The following is an 18617-nucleotide window of genomic DNA, read 5'->3' on the forward strand; positions in this document are numbered from 1 at the left end:
TATATGGATTGTATGACCTAATGTTTCAGATTCTGCTCCTAGGTATAAATATTTTAGTTTAGTTGCAGCCAAATAAGTTCAACTTTACCAATTATTAAACATGCTAATCAAGGATTCTACTAAATGGGAATGGATTTAAATTGGTTTTTTTTCTGTTTCTTCCCTATTTGCATATTAAAAACCACCAGCTTGGTGTAAACTGTTCTGTAAATGCCTATCAATGGATGCAGAAAATGCATTATAAGAGCTAAAAGTATTTCCACTTCTACTTAAGAACTGTTTATACATTGTTGGAGTTCCAAAGATTAAAATTCCACTGGGGATTTTAAAGATTAACCAACCTTACACCAATATAGAGTGGAACTATTCATGGTTTTCTTTTAGCTGTGACAAATCAAGATTTTATTTACAGCTTTGGTAGATGGTAAACCATTCAATCACAATAGCACTAATTCTTACAATATCAGTTTTGGGGGTACACAGTATATTCCAACAAATATTTACACTAATAGTTATCTCTTCATCTCCAGACCTGATATAGGTCTTGGGAGGTGAGGGGAGGGGAATAAAAAGATATGACCTACTAAAGAGTAATGAAATCTCCACATTTGATATGATGCTTCAAAATATCTCACAGAAATACTGCAGTAAAGTTACATTTTTGCCTATTTTCAGTTAAGTGCAGTAGAAGAAGCAAGGCTGCTGGAAATAGCGATAGCACTTAGACTCATGTGCCACTCCATAGTGCTTTACAACATTGTCTGAGCAGTTTACAATTGTCAGCATTTTGCCGCCAACAATCTGGACCTTCATTTTACCAACCTCATAAGCATGGACGGTTGAGTCAACCTTGAGCCGGTCAGGATTGAACCCCTGACAGTGGGCACAATTAGCCTGCAATACTGCATTCTAACTACTTCACCACCAAGACTCATCTCATTGAAATTCCATTTCTGGTGTGCAGGCTAATTGAACACAATAGCCTTGTTTAGTTTTGGATATCTCATTGTATAGAGAAGACCATTGCTGGCCGGCTGAGCAAACGTTTAGAAGCTTGACTGAAATATAAGTACTGTACACACATTTGCTATATTTGGATAAAGACTGCTTTTCCTTTCTTGAGAAAGTAAATATTCCCAAATTCAAAATATAGCTCTAGATTTCAGTGACTTTCAAAGTCAGGAAAGATTCCTTGTGAATTATGACCACACAAAAGGCTGTTAGTTACACGAAGAGGAAAAATGAAGAGCTGCTTAAAAGATTATTGACTCTCTAGTCAAAACACCAAGAAAGGCTTTCATATCAAACCTCTCCCCTCTCTGTTAATTCCCCTCTATTTTTATTTTAGCTCTCTTAACAGGAGGTGTGTGGCCGGAATTCAAGGTATCCCATTTACCTACTCATCAAGTTATGTTCTTATTACTTTCTAATCGTCAACGTATCCTGACATTCTGCTGAGAAATTTAACCAGCTATCAAAGAAATGTTGACCATTAGAGGCTGTCTCTTTTCATCTTAATGTATTTTTTAATACGAACACAAATTGAATATTTGAATTAAATTCAACTCTCAATCTTCACTGGCCTCCTGCAGGCAAACTCAGCTCTCTGATTTTCTTCTGGAAGAAGCTGCCAAACTGATAATACAAGTTTTTGCAGACTCATAACCACCAAGGTCAGTGGTGGTATTCAGCAGGTTCTGACCAGTTCTGGAGAACCGGTAGCGGAAATGTTGAGTCATTCGGAGAACGGCAAATACCACCTCTGACTGGAGATTTTACAGTGTCCTTCCCCTGCCACACCCACCAAGCCACGTCCACAGAACCTGTAGTAAAAAAAAAATGTGAATCCTACCACTGACCATGGTTATTTACCAAAACTCCTTAGAGCTCTTGGTGATTTTCTTTTACATTTTTATCCTGTTCTGGCCAAGGGTTATAGCCAGACAATTTGCCAAGCAGTGACAAGATGACAAGTCAAATTTGGTTTAAAGAGGGCACACATATCCATCCATTATTGGGAGAAAAACAAATTTAGGACAGGAACGGGCAGTATTTATAAAGACCACCAATATCCTTCTTCATCTCCCATCTCAATATGCTGATGATATTTAAAGCTGAATTTTAGACACCTCATTCCATCTCTCATGCTATTACAAAAAAAACACATACACACTCCAAACCCCATGAACTTTCCAAATGTGTGCCACTCAGGACAATTCTTTATGAAGCAGGGTGATGGGCTAGGACCCAAATTTTCATAAATCATGAGTGTGCCTATGGAGCCAGTTGTCTGTTGTGCCTTGGTAGAATCCACATTCCAATTAGCCCTGCAGATAATTTCATGGGTCTCTCCAAGAGTATCCATCTAACACAATACAAATGGAGCAATGATGCAGAAATGTACTAGTGCTGTTACCTACCCTCTTAAGAACCCACCCCAAAGCCCAACATGATCCACGGAGACAGCTGAGATGGATGCCTCCAAAGAAACAAAATACCTCCAAAATTTACTTACTCCCCCATTTCAAATTGAGCACTAAACATGCTTTGCAAGGAGATATTTGGCAAACATGGAGTAGTCCCCAGCATATCAGTCTTGGGAAAACTGAAAAGAGGCGCCTGCATAGCTTCCAAAACCAGAATGCAAAAGTTGCCCATGGCTTGAGTTCTTTCATCAGCAAAATGTGAATCAGCCACTACACAACATTCTAGCAGGAGGGGAAAAATGCTTCAAGCTTGTTAAGCAAACAAAAGCCAAGGCTATCCTTATAAAGTAAACAGGACTCTAATATATGCAAATATCCCAGCTAGCAAGCAGGAGTTCAAAAGGATATTAGACTCTCAAGCCAGAGGAACGTGGCATGTACCTCAGATGATACACACAGCTGTTCATCCCAACTTCATGTGTGCTGCACCCTAGCTTTATGACTAGCCTCAAGAATGACAGCTTCTAAAAAAGGCAAAGAAAGGATCTGCAAATGCACTTTTTCAGTATATGGACTGATACAGGGGTAGGCTTCAAAAAATTTAGCAACCAGTTGCCTGGTTGCTGGGTAGGCATGGCCTAGTCAGCCTCCTGCACTGTGGCGGGGGCCATTTTCACCCTCCCTGAGCTCTGGAGGCTTTCTTTGAGCCTCCAGGAGGGCAAAAATGGCCTCCCCGGGCTCCAGAGGCTGGAAACAGGCCTGTTTCCGGCCTTCCAGAACTTCCAGGATGCCAGTTTTTCACCCTCCCCTGGCTCTGGAGGCTTTCCTCGAGCCTCCCGGATGGTAAAAACTCCCTTCATGGGTTCCAGAGTCTCTTTGGAGCCTGGAAATGGGCCTGTTTCTGACCTTGTGGAGCCTCTGTGAGGCCCGTTTTTTGCCTTCCCTGTGCCTCCACGTGGGCCCTGAACCTACTTGGGATCCAAAATGGGCCGTGTGGAGACTCCTGGGAGGGGTAGGGTGGTGGGCCAGCCAGTTGTTGCGACTACTGGTTCGGTGAACCAGATATAAAATTAACATCCGGTTCATCCGAACAAGTAGCAGCCCATCCCTGGACTGATGACAATCCAGCAGAAGCGATTTCAAGCCCAGAGCACAGAGATGCAAGGTCTGGGATATAGCAACCAGCAACTGATAATTTCTTTCTCCAACATAGTGGCTCCCAGAAACACAGAGCAATAATGCTTCTCATGGAATTGATAGAGTGTTTAGCCTGGGAAAAACTGGGGCATATTACAAACATCTCCTGTCATTAATCAAAAATTCAGAACTCTGTCACCTACAATAATCAGATCCCCACCCAGGTTCTGCACTTCCTCACTGTGTGAACAAATGCAATAGATTATTCCTGGAAGCTTCTTCTGAAACTGGGATTTGGTATGTATGGTATGTAACAGAGGTCCCAAAGGAAATTGAGTAACCTACAGTATTCTGAATAGCAGAAACTATTCCAAAATATAAAAAGTGAAACTGAACTAACATGTACCAAGCTGCTTCAGTAAAAATGCAAAGCAAGTCACTCACGGGACAGCACTCACTATTCAAACTCTCAAGTCAAGATGGGAAAACTTGCTTAGGAATGCTGGCTCTGAGAACTGTCACAAAATGACATAGTAATGGACCTCACCTCACAGCCTGAGAGAGGAGGCTTCTAGTTTCTTGGACATACAGGAAGTGGGAATCTCAGCTGGAGGTAACCCTTTGGCATTGAAGCCTTGTGAAGTGTTGCTTGTGTTAAGCTTCAAGAAAAGAAAAGCTTTCCATAAACTTCGCCCAACCCCCAACCCCCCTTTCCAATAACCAAAAGCAGCCACATTCCCACAGTAAATAAAGCATGGCAATTCTCCTATAATCTCTTCTCTCTCAATGATGATTGAAGTGTGACTTTAGAATGTTACCACAAGCAAAGTCCTGAACTTGAAAAAAAGATAGTGTAGCCTTAGTCTAGGACTAGGTCGTGAACATCTAGCTAAGAGGTGGATCAAATGGGATTCAGAATCTAGAATGCCCTCAGCACGTACTAGATAGCAGTTAGTTCACATGAAAGCAGAATGCTCTATGTAATTCTGTCCTGAGGTCATATTACAAAATTATAGAATAACAGAGTTGAAGTCTCCTAGTTCAGACAGGAGGCCCTATACCATTCTGGACAAAGAATGGTCCGATCGCTTCTTAAGAACCTCCAGGGACGGAGCTTCTACAATTTCTGGAAACAAGCTGTTCTACTGATCAATTGTTCTCACTGTCTCCTTAGTTCTAGGTTGGCTTTTTTCTCTCTGATACGCTTCCATAGCTGCTTCACCTATAATGCTAGGGAAGAGAGGATAGACTTCATTTTCAACTGTGCCCATGGAGGTTCCCACCTGAGGAGAAATCTCAAGAAAATACCAGACTGCCTCACCATGCACCAATGAATTTCTGCAGGTACAGTTATTCATAAAACACCTCCTTCCTCCATGCTGCCTGTATAGAAGGTTGGACAAAACCAATATAATGCGTGCAACAATGAGGGCAGGGCACTTCAACCTCTTCATCAAGCCTCCCTCTTTCCTTCTGGGCTTTGTCCGGATCCTGATGGAAGAGATCCAATTCAATCCAGTCCAATTCAATTCTACATGGAGTTAGAATGCTTTGGTTTGTACCAGCACTGCAACATCTGGAGAACCAGAGCCACATTCCTTCATCCTTCTTGAAAGGTGAACCATCCACTTTCCTAAGATATCTGCTGTGAGAGCAGGCAGTGGAACAGGGGAAAGTTCATCTTCAGCAATTGCCTTGGGAATGATTTAACAGTGAAACTATTAACCAGGTTCCTGGGAGAACATTGTGCAGATTCAGCTGTTCCTTGTCTCTTGCTGCTGCTACTTTTTAACCCTCTGCCTAACCATTCTTGACCCTTTGGCACCACCACCTTGGGTGGAGGAAGGACCTTTGTTCCTCAGCTGCAATAAAAAGTGTAGCAAAGGACAAGGACATCATTAACCACCTGTTGATAAGGATGTGTATCTTAAGCCACTTTTAATTAGCATTATCTCCCTTAATAGTCCTTAGAGGAAGCTGTGCTGCTAGCTGGAGAGAATGAGAATTGCCATCGCCAGCAGCAGAAGACACATCCTGGAAGTTTATTTATCAGGAAGATCTCTGGCAACGTCTTCTGTTCTCCTGATATCTTGAGTTTGCTCGCATGGCAGATTTTGAGGGAGTTTGGCATAGTCCATAGATTGCCCTCATTAAGTGGTTACACGCTTTCAGTGCTGGTTACCAACAAGATATAGAATACTTTACTTGTTAAAATCCCACATGACAGAAGTTTGAATATCATGGGTGTTTGATGGAGTTATGCAACTTAACACTGCTTAGTGTCCCAGCATCACCAAAGCCAACAATTATAAGAAATGTGAACTTGATGATACAATCACCAAGAAAGGGAAAAAAAACACCAACATTTTCTGGTTCTGCTAATTGTACTGCTCTCTTACACACAGACAGACAAGTCACCAGAATATAAACTGGCAGCAAAGCTGGGAAGTAACTCTGCAGCAGTAACTCTGCAGCAGTCACTCAGCCCAGCCTAATTCATAGAGTTATTTGTGAGAGGAATAATAGACAGGAGCTCCAATGTTGTCTTGATTTCCTGAATGAAAGGCAGAATAAACCTGATAAGTAATTGTTGTTGTTTTTTTTAAAAAAAGAGTTGGGTGATGTAAGCAGAACAAGGGGTGCAACATTACATAAGTGAAGAATTATGTCCTGCTTTGTCAAGAAACCATTCTCAAAGCAATTTGAATCTGAGACCCTCCCATTTTGTTCTGTTCCATTTTTATCTTGCCCTTCCCTCTGAAAAGTTCTGAATTGTCAACTGAGCCCAACTTTTCGATGTGTCGGATGAACAAGGCACCTCCCATTAGCCCAATCTCTACAATGATCCTGTATGGGCAATTCATTTCTTACATTTCAGTGTGCAAGGAACAGAGAGTAGTCCCTTTGCTCTTTAGGTTGCGACACTGTGATGTCAGAAAACAGCCAGTGGACTGTGGAAGTGGTGCAATTATTTGAGCAAAGCACCTTCACATATGCTCCCACCTGGGTTAGAAATCTATAGAATTCCAACAGGTGCCTGAATCAAAACTCCCCATTGCATGCAATTATACTGTACTGGTTGAGATTCACTCTTGAGTGGCAAGACTAACATGACATTAGATCGTCCCAAACAGTGGTGAGATTCAATTTTTTTACTACCGGTTCTGAGGGCGTCGCTTGGTGGGCGTGGCAGGGGAAGGATACTGTAAAATCTCTAGTCAGAGGTGGTATTTGTCAGTTCTCTGAACTACTCAAAATTTCTGCTACTGGTTCTCCAGAACTGGTCAGAACCTGCTGAATACCACCTCTGGCCCCAAAGGTGTTTTTCAAAAGGCAACTGGACTTTCTTAGGTTTTTTTTTTCCTTGAAAACATTTTGCTTTTCATCCAAGAAGCTTCTTCAGTTCAGACGAGAAGCGAAATTTTTTCAAAGGAAAAAAAAAACCTAAAGAAGTCCAGTTGCCTTTTGAAAAGCACCTTTGGGAGAACTATGACCTGGATGATTGAGAATCTTCATAGACATGACATTAGATCGTTCAAGTCATTAATAATGTCCCTTAATGCCACTCAGCCATAACAGAGAGAGGATATAAAGCCAGGCTTTATTCCTTTCAGAATACAAATCTAAAAGCTGTAAGAGAAAATGGCTTGTTGCTCATCATTCTTCATGTGATGAATTCTCCATGACACTAAATAGGGCTAATTATCCTAAAAACAATGTGATGAAAATGGGTACTTGAAAACTGCCACCTAACATAAAGTTACTCCTCAAACTTTATGGCTAAGAGCAGATTTTAAACTGGGTTTTCCTAACCGTATTCTAACATCCTACCCAGTGGCAGACCAGTAATCGCATATATCACAATGTAATTCACAGAAGTGTCTATCCCCATAACCAAAGATAAGGGAACTGGTTGTTATCTCTCCATTATATAGAGCAGAATTTCACTTCTCTTTTTCCCTCTGATTTCTCTCTGCTATCAATTTCAATGCCCTGCTAAGCATCAAAGTCTTCCACCAAGAAATGTAGCTGCCACTCCTAATGAAGAGGTCAGGATGGACAAAGGGAAGGAGCCATAAATGTTTGAGAACGATTAACAGACCTAGAGACAGTCCCTAGCGGGGAAAAGGAGAAAGTGATGACTCAGTAGCTATGAAAGCAAGATCCGTTTACTCCTTCCTATCACTGCCCTAAAGAAACCCCCTTATGCTTAGGCAACATATTTTGAGGTAAAGTGGCTTCTATCTATACGAAAAGTGAATCCACATAACCACGAAGCTATAGCTTGTTTATTTTGTTAAAATAAACACCAATGGTTTTTTAAACATCAATGGTTTATTAATCATTTATTAAATACCAAAGCAGTCAAAAATGATTCTCATTAAATAAACACCAAAACCAGCCAAAAATGATATGGATAATAATTATGGAAGATTACCTCAGGCTAGAGAAATACTGGCACACTGCACATAATCTCAGGGAGTAATTGGAACAAATCATGGCCCCGGAACACACAAAAACACTAACTGCTACCATCAAGACTATATCTAGGACAAGCTGAAAAAAAAGGAAAACGAAACTCCAAACCAAACTGCTCAAGCTAAACCCCAGAAGCAAAGAGCTACCTGAACCCAAATGAGTAGTCAACACTCCAGCTACCCACTACCTACCACAAAACATATCCTCCAGAAAGACCTCAATTATAATATAGACAATACAAATCAGTTAGAATATTTTGCAGCCTTAGAAGCAGCATTTGAAATCATAAAGATGCAAGAAAACTTAAGGCAGGCAATCAGGGGTGGGATCCGACAGGTTTAACTACCGTTTTGGTGATTTACGATGTATTCTGCACGCATGTAAATCTTCATCAGCTTGCTGCCTGGACAGCTGAGCAGAGCTCCGTGCAGGGAAGCAGCATTTGAAAAGGCACTTTTTTCCTGCTTTTTCAACCGCAGCTGTGCCTTGAATGGCAGCTGAGGTTGAAAAAGCAGGAAATAAAGGGTCAGATAAGAGCTCGGGAAGGCGGGTGGGCCAAAACAGCAGCAGACATAGAACCAGTTCTATGTCTGCTGCTCTTCAGAACTACCGGTTCTACAGAGCTGGACAGAACCGGTAGAATCCTACCCCTGCAGGCATTCAACCCACAGACCAGAAGAACACAAAAGCGGAACCAACTCAAAGCTGAGGAAAGAAACATAAGGAACATAAGGAAGGACCAAACCATCACCATCTTCCCAGCAGATAAAGGTCAAACTACAATTATCATGTACAAGAGACGAGACATACAAAGAACCAAATAATTACTGGAGGACTACCTCCCAATAAATACCAACCCAATAAAGAAACTGGACAACCTGATCAGGAGAATCTCCAATGACCTAATCAAGAAAAGTTAAATCACAAAAGAAGAACAATGGCCTATCAAAAGTTGTGGAAACTGTCCTCCCATACTTCTATAGATGCCACAAAACACACAAACCTGATATATCACGTTGTAGATCCAACCAAAAGTTAAGCACCCATAGCTTCAACTGAGAAACTGAACATCATTTTTTTTTCTTTCAATCATATCCAATTCTTGGAGATTGCCTGGACATGTCCCTGCAGTCTTCTTGGCAAGGTTTTTCAGAAGTGGCTTGCTATTGCCTCCTTCCTAGGGCTGAGAGAAAGTGACTGGCCCAAGGTCATCACCTTGGCTTTATGCCTAACATGGAACTAACATTTACAGTCTCCCGGTTTCTAGGCAGATACCTTAACTACTACACCAAACTGACTCCAAGCTAAACCACCAAACACTAAGGAATTCTGAAATTGCTTGGCATTTCCACAAATCAGCCATCAAAAGACACCCAGAAACAAACCATACTTATACTCAATTTAAAACAAAAAATAAAAAAGCAAAGAAGGAAACAAAAAGACCCGAACACATCCCCTCCAGCAGCCAACACCCCAGTAAGCAGGGATTAACACCAGGCAAACAATCAAGCTGAAAAACAACACTTTACTCAAGGAACTACCAAGGAGAAAAGTATACCTTCCCCAAAAGAGCAAGCTATTCTATGTGTTAACATTGTTAACATTCTAAGTAGTTTGGAGAACTGGTTGTTAGAAGAAATTACTGGCCTAATCCTGTAAGGAAGGCAGGAAGGAAGCATTCTGGTGTTGCTTACAGAAACTGCCTCCCCGTTAACCCTTATTACATTCTTGGCAGGACTAGACTTCCTGTCTCTGGAACTTCTCTGGAGTTTTTTAACATTCCTTCCTGGTACTTTGCTTGTAGCCCTTAAACCATACTTTATAATTTCACTAAGCCAAATGCCTCTGAATAACCCTGAACAGCGTCCATTTCTGGCTAACTTAAACCAGAATTTGAAATCATGTTAAGTTCAAAAAATTCTGATTTATATAACATTCGAATGAATCATTTGGAGAAAATGTGGTTAAATAATCTGAAATTCACGTTATCTTACTATTTAAAAGAAAACATTTTAAAAAATGATATCTGACACCAGAGAAATTGTCTGAAAGTACTGTGGTACTTCTAATCACTGTCAGAAATGTGAAACTGAAGGAACATTTTATCATGTATGGTGTATTTGTAAAAAAAAAAAAAAAAAGTGAAAAGATACTGGATGCTAATAGATATGATGGTAGAGAGTTTTAAAAATTAACATTCAGATGAAACTGGAACATTTTTTATTAATATTTACAGACATTTAGCTAGAAAAGGCTGATGGACGATTGGTTTTACATATGATAACTCAGCAATATGCACAAAATTTCAAAATTAAAATGCACCAACGGATGGATTGTGAAGATTGCTGAGTTTGCAGAAATGGCTATATTGACTTGTTTGATTAAGGAGAAAACTACAGCTACTGGAAAAAGAAACAGAAACACTTTACAGATTTATTTGTTGAAAATTGATAAAAGCAAATTGTTGGTTTTGGAATGTATTAATTAATTTTTTTTGTTGATGGGAAGAAGGAAATTACAATGTGCAATAAGGGAAAGCAGAGATGGTAACTGCTGTATTTGTAACTGCTGCAAAAAAAATTAGAAATAACTGACTTAGGTATTTATTTTTTAGTGTTTTTTGTTATCTTTTGTGTTTTTTGTTACTTTTCTTTTACCTTCTTTCCTCTTTTACATTTCCATTGTTTTTTAATTTCTTAAATGTTTGAATAAGAATTATTCATAAAAAGAAAATTATCATGAATAATTAGAAATGGCAACGGAGCGCCTTCAAGTACAAGCAATATGCTTACTCTTATGTAAGCCATACTAACATGTTGTCAAAATAGGAAAGATGGAAAGGCAAACAATTCTGCTTACTTACTGGTAAGGATTAGGTGTGCTAGATCAGTGTTTTTCAACCTCAGCAACTTTAAAATGTGTGGACTGGCTGCTATGGAATTCTGAGAACTGAAGCCCACCCATATTAAAGTTGCTGAAGTTGAGAAACATGATGCTACGTTAAGATGACTTCTGGGACTTTCACCATCCCAAAAACTGACCATTGGTGACTGGGGCACTTTGAAGAAACCTAGTATTGGATAGCATACATCAATTACCAGCTATGCTCAGTTTCACACACATTTCTGAACAAACAATGACATGCTTTATATAGTAAGCCTTAAAAAGGGTTTCTTTGATCTGAGTTCAGCATGTTGTACGAAGCCAGGCTTTGTGGTTTGGAAATCATGGTTTATACAACTATTCCCAACTTGGATGATCGGTACATGCGTGGATCTGAATTTCCAGAATTCCCCCATTAGCAAAGTTATCACTGAGAATTCTGAGAATTGAGGTCCACTTATCTAGAGCATACCCAAAGTACAAGAAAGAAAGGCTGTTGCTGACACAACTCAATGTATGCACTCAGTGTATGCCATTTTTATTTAAATTATGCACTTATTAATTATAAGTGAAATTCAGGGTGGGTCTCAATAACACACGCATTGAAAATATGTTCACACTACACGAACAGGCTAAAAATGCCCACATACCTTTCTTCCCTAATCAACTTCCAATGTTATAAGAGACCTTGCAATTGGAGCAGTGGAAATTAATGCTTGCTGCTCAGCCAGATGAAAAGTGTACTGTATAAATTGGGAGTCCATTAGAGGAAGAGGAATAAGCAGGGAAAAAATGGACTTCTTAAAACTTAGTGACAAACAGCTATCTTTGCCAACAGCAAAAAAAGTATTATTAAATCATTTACATCCCAGGAAAAGCTTGATTGACTTACTAGTGTATCTCTATTCTTCAGTCAGTCCCCCAAAGAATTTAGTAAACTATTTTGCTACCTCTCATAGATCAGTTTTCAAAACCCTACCTAGTACATGGGCAATTTTCTTAGGGTGTTGCATAACAAAGCTGCATATCCATGGATTTTATTTACATACAACTGACCTAGCCCAGTAAAAGCGACCCAGGTTAAGAATATGGAGCTTATCACAATCCCTTCCTGGGAAGCAGGCCTTCCCAGGAAATGTAGGATTCTGAACCTGCATGAAGCTCTCTTGTGCAAAGTTAATCCTAGACACAAGAGGGACATCCAACAGAAAGCAAAAATTCTCAGAAGGACTGTGGCATGTAAGCAGAACTACCTGTTACAGGCAAATGTGAGTAAATAGTTTTACTTTGTCCCATAATAGCACTGAAGGAGCAGAAAGAGTAATAAATTCCTGCCTGCTTCCTCGATCTTCTCTTTCAAATGGGAATAAAAATGGGAAGCTCACAGCTCCCAGATGTGCTTTCTGGGTCCCGCAGAAGACTTCTTAGAAAATAAAAATGACGAGTAGCTGCAGGACATTGCTTTATTGAAAACGAACTGGCATGCTCAGAGTAAAGAGAAAATGAGGCAGTAATTTAGGCTTATTAGGGGGAGGGGTCAAAAATGTTGCAGGGAACAAATGTACCACATTTGCTTTCCTGCAACCTTCGCATAAATGGGTGTTTGTGGGCTAGCTCATCCCCTCCCTAGCAGCCATTTTATGAGAACGCCCATAATGCACTTTCAAAATTCCAGATGCCTAGCAGCTCCAAATAATCAAGGACCCCTGCTTGTTGGCAATGGCGAGAATCCTCTCCCTTTGCCTCCCCTCAAGAAGTAACCCTTCACTAAGGCAGATTTGACTATCTGCTTCCAGCGATTTGCATATGGTTTCTAACCTATCAAGCCCAAAGAGGCAGTAATCAAATTAAAAAGGTACTGTAATGAGATATTATAGGCGGTAGCATATTAAGGGTATTTCTTTAATATTTTTTTTAAAAATAGATCATAGTGGAGTCTGTAAGATTTCATGCTCCAATCAAACAGCCTCTGCTTTGGCTGTTCCTACTACAATATTCAGAGGGATTGGGTCTTCCCCCAATTCTTCATCAACTTTCCATGCCGCTGCAGCTTTTCATGTCACTGTGTACTCTCACTAACTCTTGTGTCTATTCAAATCAGGAAATCTACTATTTGAATGTCCATCTAATTTTTTAAAAAAACCAGTTTGATTCAATCTGCACATTCAAATCAAGATGTCAAATCAGGTCAGTTTCATTTGGATTTCCAAAGTGTGTGTGGGCCGGGGGGGGGGGAGGGGGGACACACACAAGTTTCTCAAATGCACTAAAATGTCCATATCATCTAAGCTGATTGGAAGGCATCTAAACTTCTAAAATCTCAAAATATCAATTCAGCTTAGATATGTCCTTCACATTGAACAGGCATACAGTTGTATGTTTGCGACTGGAGCTGATATTGGTACTAATAGAACTAGAAAATCTATTCCTGGATAAAATCTACCTACCAGTGTGTTGTTGCTAAGAGTTTGGTTTGATGGCCCATAAACAATCAGTCAATCTATGCTGCAGCCAAGAATGCAGAATGGGTAGGAATGTGGCAAAGGATTTATATTAGACTGAAATCAAGAATGAAGAAGCAGGAATGTTTAGAAGCCAACTTGGCCAATGCTGAGGTTCAGTGACAGGTCCAAATTTGCAACTTGAGAACTGTTGTTCTGGATGACTGGGATCCCTTCAGTTAATGCCAAATCTGTTCCCTTCCCCAACCTTTTGGAGTATAGGCAAGATTACTCCAGTAGGGATTGTGGCAGCTGTGGTCCAAAATATTTAAAAAGTACCAGACTGCCCATCTGTATTAAAACATTCCAGCAAAGCTGACTCAAGTCCAAATTGTGTCCTTTCTAATTCCACATTTGCTGTACATTTCGAACGTCCCTGCTGGCCTTTATCTATATATCCATTTCTCCACAAATATGAATCCAGTCAAAGTCAGGTATTTGCTCGCTCCACAGCCGACATTTACAACTTAAACTAATCTAATCAAGCTTTGCATTACAGCACTTATCGCAATCACTTGATTTGTTCATGGGAAGACTGTACTTCACCCTTTTCTACATTCCCTATATGTACAGCTTTCCCTTATTTTTTTTTCTTTAGGCAAATTACTTCTCTATTTCACAGAAGGTTGTTGCTGGTCATATTGCTCTAAGTCCAGTTTGAGCAACGCTTAATAGTAAACACATTCTCAGTATTGGCCAGAGCTCCAAAGGGCCTGCCTTTTGCTTGGTCTACTCACATCCGGGACTTCAAATACCCTAATCCTTTCAAACATAAAGGGTCACGTGCATATTACCCTGCATTGCAACAAGCTTTTCAACAAGGGTTCATATCCATATTCCTAAGCCTCCTTTCAAGCAAAATCAGAAACAGAAAGCAGCACAAGATCAAAGTCTTGGAATATAAAGGGAGTTACTATTGACCTGACAAAGGTCTAATTGCTGGTTTTATTGGCAACCTTTCTTTGATTGCTTCAGTTTTTAAAACTCAATTTAATGGTTTCAGTGAATCGCTACATTTGTTTTCGGAGCTATCTCAACAAAGGTTCATACAAAACAGAAGCCCATCATCTCTCCCTCAAAAGTTGATTGTTAACAAGAGAAGTCACAAAATGCACCACTACAAATCTATAAGCAGACCTATATCTACCTCGGAACCTCAGTGGAAACAACATTGTAGATTTCCAAGATAGAGAAATGCTTCTCAATCAAAATTATTTTAATAGGATTTTAAAGTAAAAGAACTTTTTTATCATTATCTTCTTTCTTATATATTTGGAGGCTGTGGAGAAAACCTTATTATATTAATCCATGTTAAGTATCAGTTAAAAAAAACTTGTTAGGCCTCAATAGTTGAATGAGCATGTTGGTCCCTAAACTATGATCTCCTAAAGATATAATGGTTTATCCTTAGCAGAGGCTAAGCTCGTGGATATAGCAAACAGGGCCTTTTTGGTTACAGCCACCATTGGTTGAACCTTCTCCCCAAAGTCAGCTTAGCTTCAAGTTTCAGCAAGTTGACCAAACCATCTTCTTCCTCAAGTTCATATATATGGGTCGTGACCAGCAATACTTGGTCCTACCAGTCTTGAAATTAAATCTACCTCTCAGATCAGTGGGACAGATTTAATTTCTCTATAAATCAATCCAAAAGATATAAAAGCAGAAAAGATCTGAGCTCACTAAATTATCTAGGGAAATGAAAAAAAATTGAACAGGTTTATGTTTAAAAAATGGGGAGGAAAACAAGATTTAGTTTCAAGAAGCAACAATTCCAGCCTGTTGTTCAGATAACTGGGTTTCTTTTTTTCTACCCCTCTGATTTTAAAACTTCAAAGTTTTCTGTGCCCTGCTGGCCTCAAGATGGGGCCAGTTTCACTGAGACAATTAAAAATTCACCAAATGTTTAATACCAGGTTATGGTAGCTCAATAAGCAGTAAGTACTTGATTTGATTTATTCTATGCCTTCCAGAGTTTAAGAAGTGTGCAGGAAAGTGCTAATTATTTTTAAAGCTTTGTTTAAAACAATTAATGAGTTTATCTTTTGATTTAGCAAAGTAACAAGGGAGGAAAGAAATTGGCATACATGAACCTAAGGTGGCAGCCCCATTTATCACATAAAAGCACCTTTACTTTTGATAGAATGCGATGACATAATGAAGTAAAATAAAGTGACCTAACTACATTTGTGGAGTAAAGCACCCCACGGGTGATTTAAGTGTAGGCAACACCCCATTTTTTTCTAGTATCTTCTGGCCTTTTTTTAATAGCACACACTTCCTCGAATTCCGAACACAATTCCCAAATGTAGCTTTGGCACATCTGGGAATGGAGCAGATTGATGTAGGTTGGTCCAAGGGGATTTCAGCTTCCATGTGTACCATAAAAAAAAAAAAGTTTTACAGGGGAGGTGGAGTTGTTACAAAGAGTACCAGGCACCACTTAATCTCATAATTCAGGTACAGGGGAACACTGACACGATCAAGCAGCGAAGCCCAAATTCTTCCAGCGTTCTTTCCGCTTGGCTGATCTAACACTGGGAGATGTTGACAACGCCCCCTTCCCCGATCTTTTCAAAGAACACCCCGAACTAGATGTGGGCCTCCGGGTCACAGGAATGCCCGGTTCTCTTCCCACGGGGGAGTATCTCTGAAGTCTGAGAAGGCAGCAGACACCCGAGACTGGCCAGGCTCACATTGCACAGCCTCGTCTCCTACATTTTCCACCGAAGTCTACTCTCGGCTTCTCCGCAAGCCCCGAGGCGAGGGCAAGCGCTACGCAACAGTGCGGCTGCCAGCAGGACTCACGCTCGGCTCTCACCCGGCGGAAACCACCCACAGCTTTCCCGGATCGGGGTGGCCGGGGTGGGGGGAGAAAGGGTCACAACAAAACTTGTTGCTTTCACTTGGGTTTCTCTCCCTCCGCGTCCTCCTCCCCCCTCTCCAGTCAACATGGCTTCTTTGCCTTTTAAATAGGAACGCAGTTTGTCGATCACAAACAGAAACCACCTTCTCCATATCGCACCAAGGGGATTGAAAGATCAAGAAGGGGGTTGGGACTTGGGGTTTTGCCATTCATCAACAAAAGGCGAAAACTTTTCATTCGCTCCTTCCTACTACTTCTAGGCGCACCTACTTGCCGTGCCAGATGTGCTTAGGAACACACACTAAACAGTTGTTAAACGTGCTTTCTTGGTTCTCCCCGTGAGGAATCCTCGCCTAACCCACTTAATTGTATAATTAGCCTAATTTTCCTTTATTCCCCCATACACACATCCAACAGAGATTTTGTGCTTTTTTCTTTTAACATGATTGGCAGAAATTCAATCGGGTGTAAGGTAGTTCCGCCGGCCACCGCAGTGCCACGTTCGAAAAACCTCACGCAAAGGCCGGGGGGCGGAGAGGAAACAACCCAAAGAAGTGAGCCCTGACCGGATTCGGTGATGGGAAGTCCTGGCCAGTTGAATTTCTGCCTTGCGCGTTTGCAGATCAACCTTTCGACCTCCTGCATCGGTAAGCTCCCACACCCCACTCCACCCCACCCCGGAATGAGACCTAGACTTTTACCCGCTGGGCAGCGTGATGGTTTTCCTCTCCATCCGCTTTCATGTCGTTCTGGTCCTGCCGGGTAGCCTCCTGCTCGCCGCTCCTTGCCTCGGGTTTCTCAGGCAGCCCTCGAATGAATTCTTCGCGGCATTGGAGGCCCAGCTTCTGCAGATGCTGGTCGGTCTCCGAGTCGACTACCAGTAAGCGCACCGACCCGGGCGAATTTCGGATGCGGTTCACTACTTGCTGGTGACTTTCCTTCTCTACGTTGTCTCCGTTCACTTCTATCAAGCGGTCGCCAGCCTTCAGACCGGATTGCTCGGCCGGGGAGTCGGGCTCCACCAACCGGATGAACTGGCCCGTTTTGCTCTTCTCCCCGTGTAGATGGAAGCCGTAACCGTTCGGCCCCTTTTCTGGGCAGCACAATCGAGGCAAGAGCCGCAGTTCGTTCCCTCCCCCGTTGTCCATACTTCGTCCTTCGATGGATCAAATGTCCCAAGAACCTCAAACAGGAAGCGAAAGCGTTCCGAGTTACTTGAAGGATGCCAAAAGTCTTTGGAAGCGAGTAACTTCGAAGGGACCAGCTTAGCCCGAAGCACTCCGGCAGTCCCGCTTCGGAGCGGTAGCAGGTGTTTCCCAGGGCGGGCCCGGAACGATTTGAGAGCAACCGGATCCCCGATTGCGAATATATTAAGAAGCCTCTTGCTCCGCCAATCACAACATTCATCGGCGTCTGGGCGTTCCAGAATATCATTGACATTTTATCAAGAGGGGCGGGGCACTCTGACGACTGATGTCGCCGGACCAATGATATTCGAGAGAAAGGAGTTGCAAGGCCCTTAAGCACGCCTCTCGAAGGCGAAGGCAAATCGGAAATGAGAAGGGAGGCGGAAACATGCAAATAAGAAGCCCGCCCCTTGTTCTTCATTGTATTTCTTTATTGGCCGCCCAGGTGGTACAAAAATAATTGCCCCCAAAAAAAAAAAAACACCTTTCTTCCACGAAGCGCGGTTGCTGCTTGGAGTGTCTATACTATCTTAGAAGGTAAATATGAATTTTCTTTTATGAAAAACAGCTCTTTGGGGACGGAAAGTCACGATCGACTTCGATGGCATGTAAACCTCATTACGTTTAATGAAATAAAACAAACTTCCCAGTTAATTGAGGACACAAATTAAGCACGGGGCGGCCTCACAATGTGTATCTACTTAACCTGGGAAAGAAAAGAACAAGGAACTGGACGACGGAAATGACTTTCGGCCACCCCAAATCGAACACCCATCGCTGAAAAAAGTCTGTTGCCACCTGTTTTGGGAGCTCCGTCATGGGGAATCAAACGTGTTTTGTCCTAAACAGATACAGACATCTGCATGCCACAAACACCTTCCGGTACCTTAAATGACACTCCCACAACACGTCCAGGAGATAAAACCTTATGAGACAAAATGGATCTTATTCAGTCCAAAGCTTGGTAAGAGACCATCTGAGCTAATGTTTCCACTAAGGTAAATGGAAAGGTAGTTCGAGTCTCTGAGTCACAAATGTAACATATCTGTATGGGATCTCTTGCTCGCTGGTGTTTTGTTCAGAACTCCAGTGTTCTTTTCATATATTTTATGTATTTTTTGGGTGCCTTGGGATCAGTATT

The 18617-nt window shown here is 41.4% G+C and overlaps 1 protein-coding gene across 1 annotated transcript in view; it reads right to left on the bottom strand.

The window, feature by feature from the left end:
* NHERF1 (NHERF family PDZ scaffold protein 1) overlaps positions 1 to 17704 on the bottom strand; it is a 58707-nt gene extending 41003 nt beyond the window's left edge. The window contains exon 1 of the mRNA XM_026701940.2: positions 16991 to 17704. Coding sequence (XP_026557725.1) covers positions 16991 to 17437 — 447 coding nt within the window. The 5' untranslated portion in view covers positions 17438 to 17704. The remainder of the gene's footprint in view (positions 1 to 16990) is intronic.
* Between the last annotated feature and the right edge of the window lie 913 nt (positions 17705 to 18617).

This window comes from Pseudonaja textilis, chromosome 2 (genome assembly GCF_049901715.1).
Source record: "Pseudonaja textilis isolate UNSWEBS1 chromosome 2, rPseTex1.2, whole genome shotgun sequence".
Lineage (NCBI taxonomy): Eukaryota > Metazoa > Chordata > Lepidosauria > Squamata > Elapidae > Pseudonaja > Pseudonaja textilis.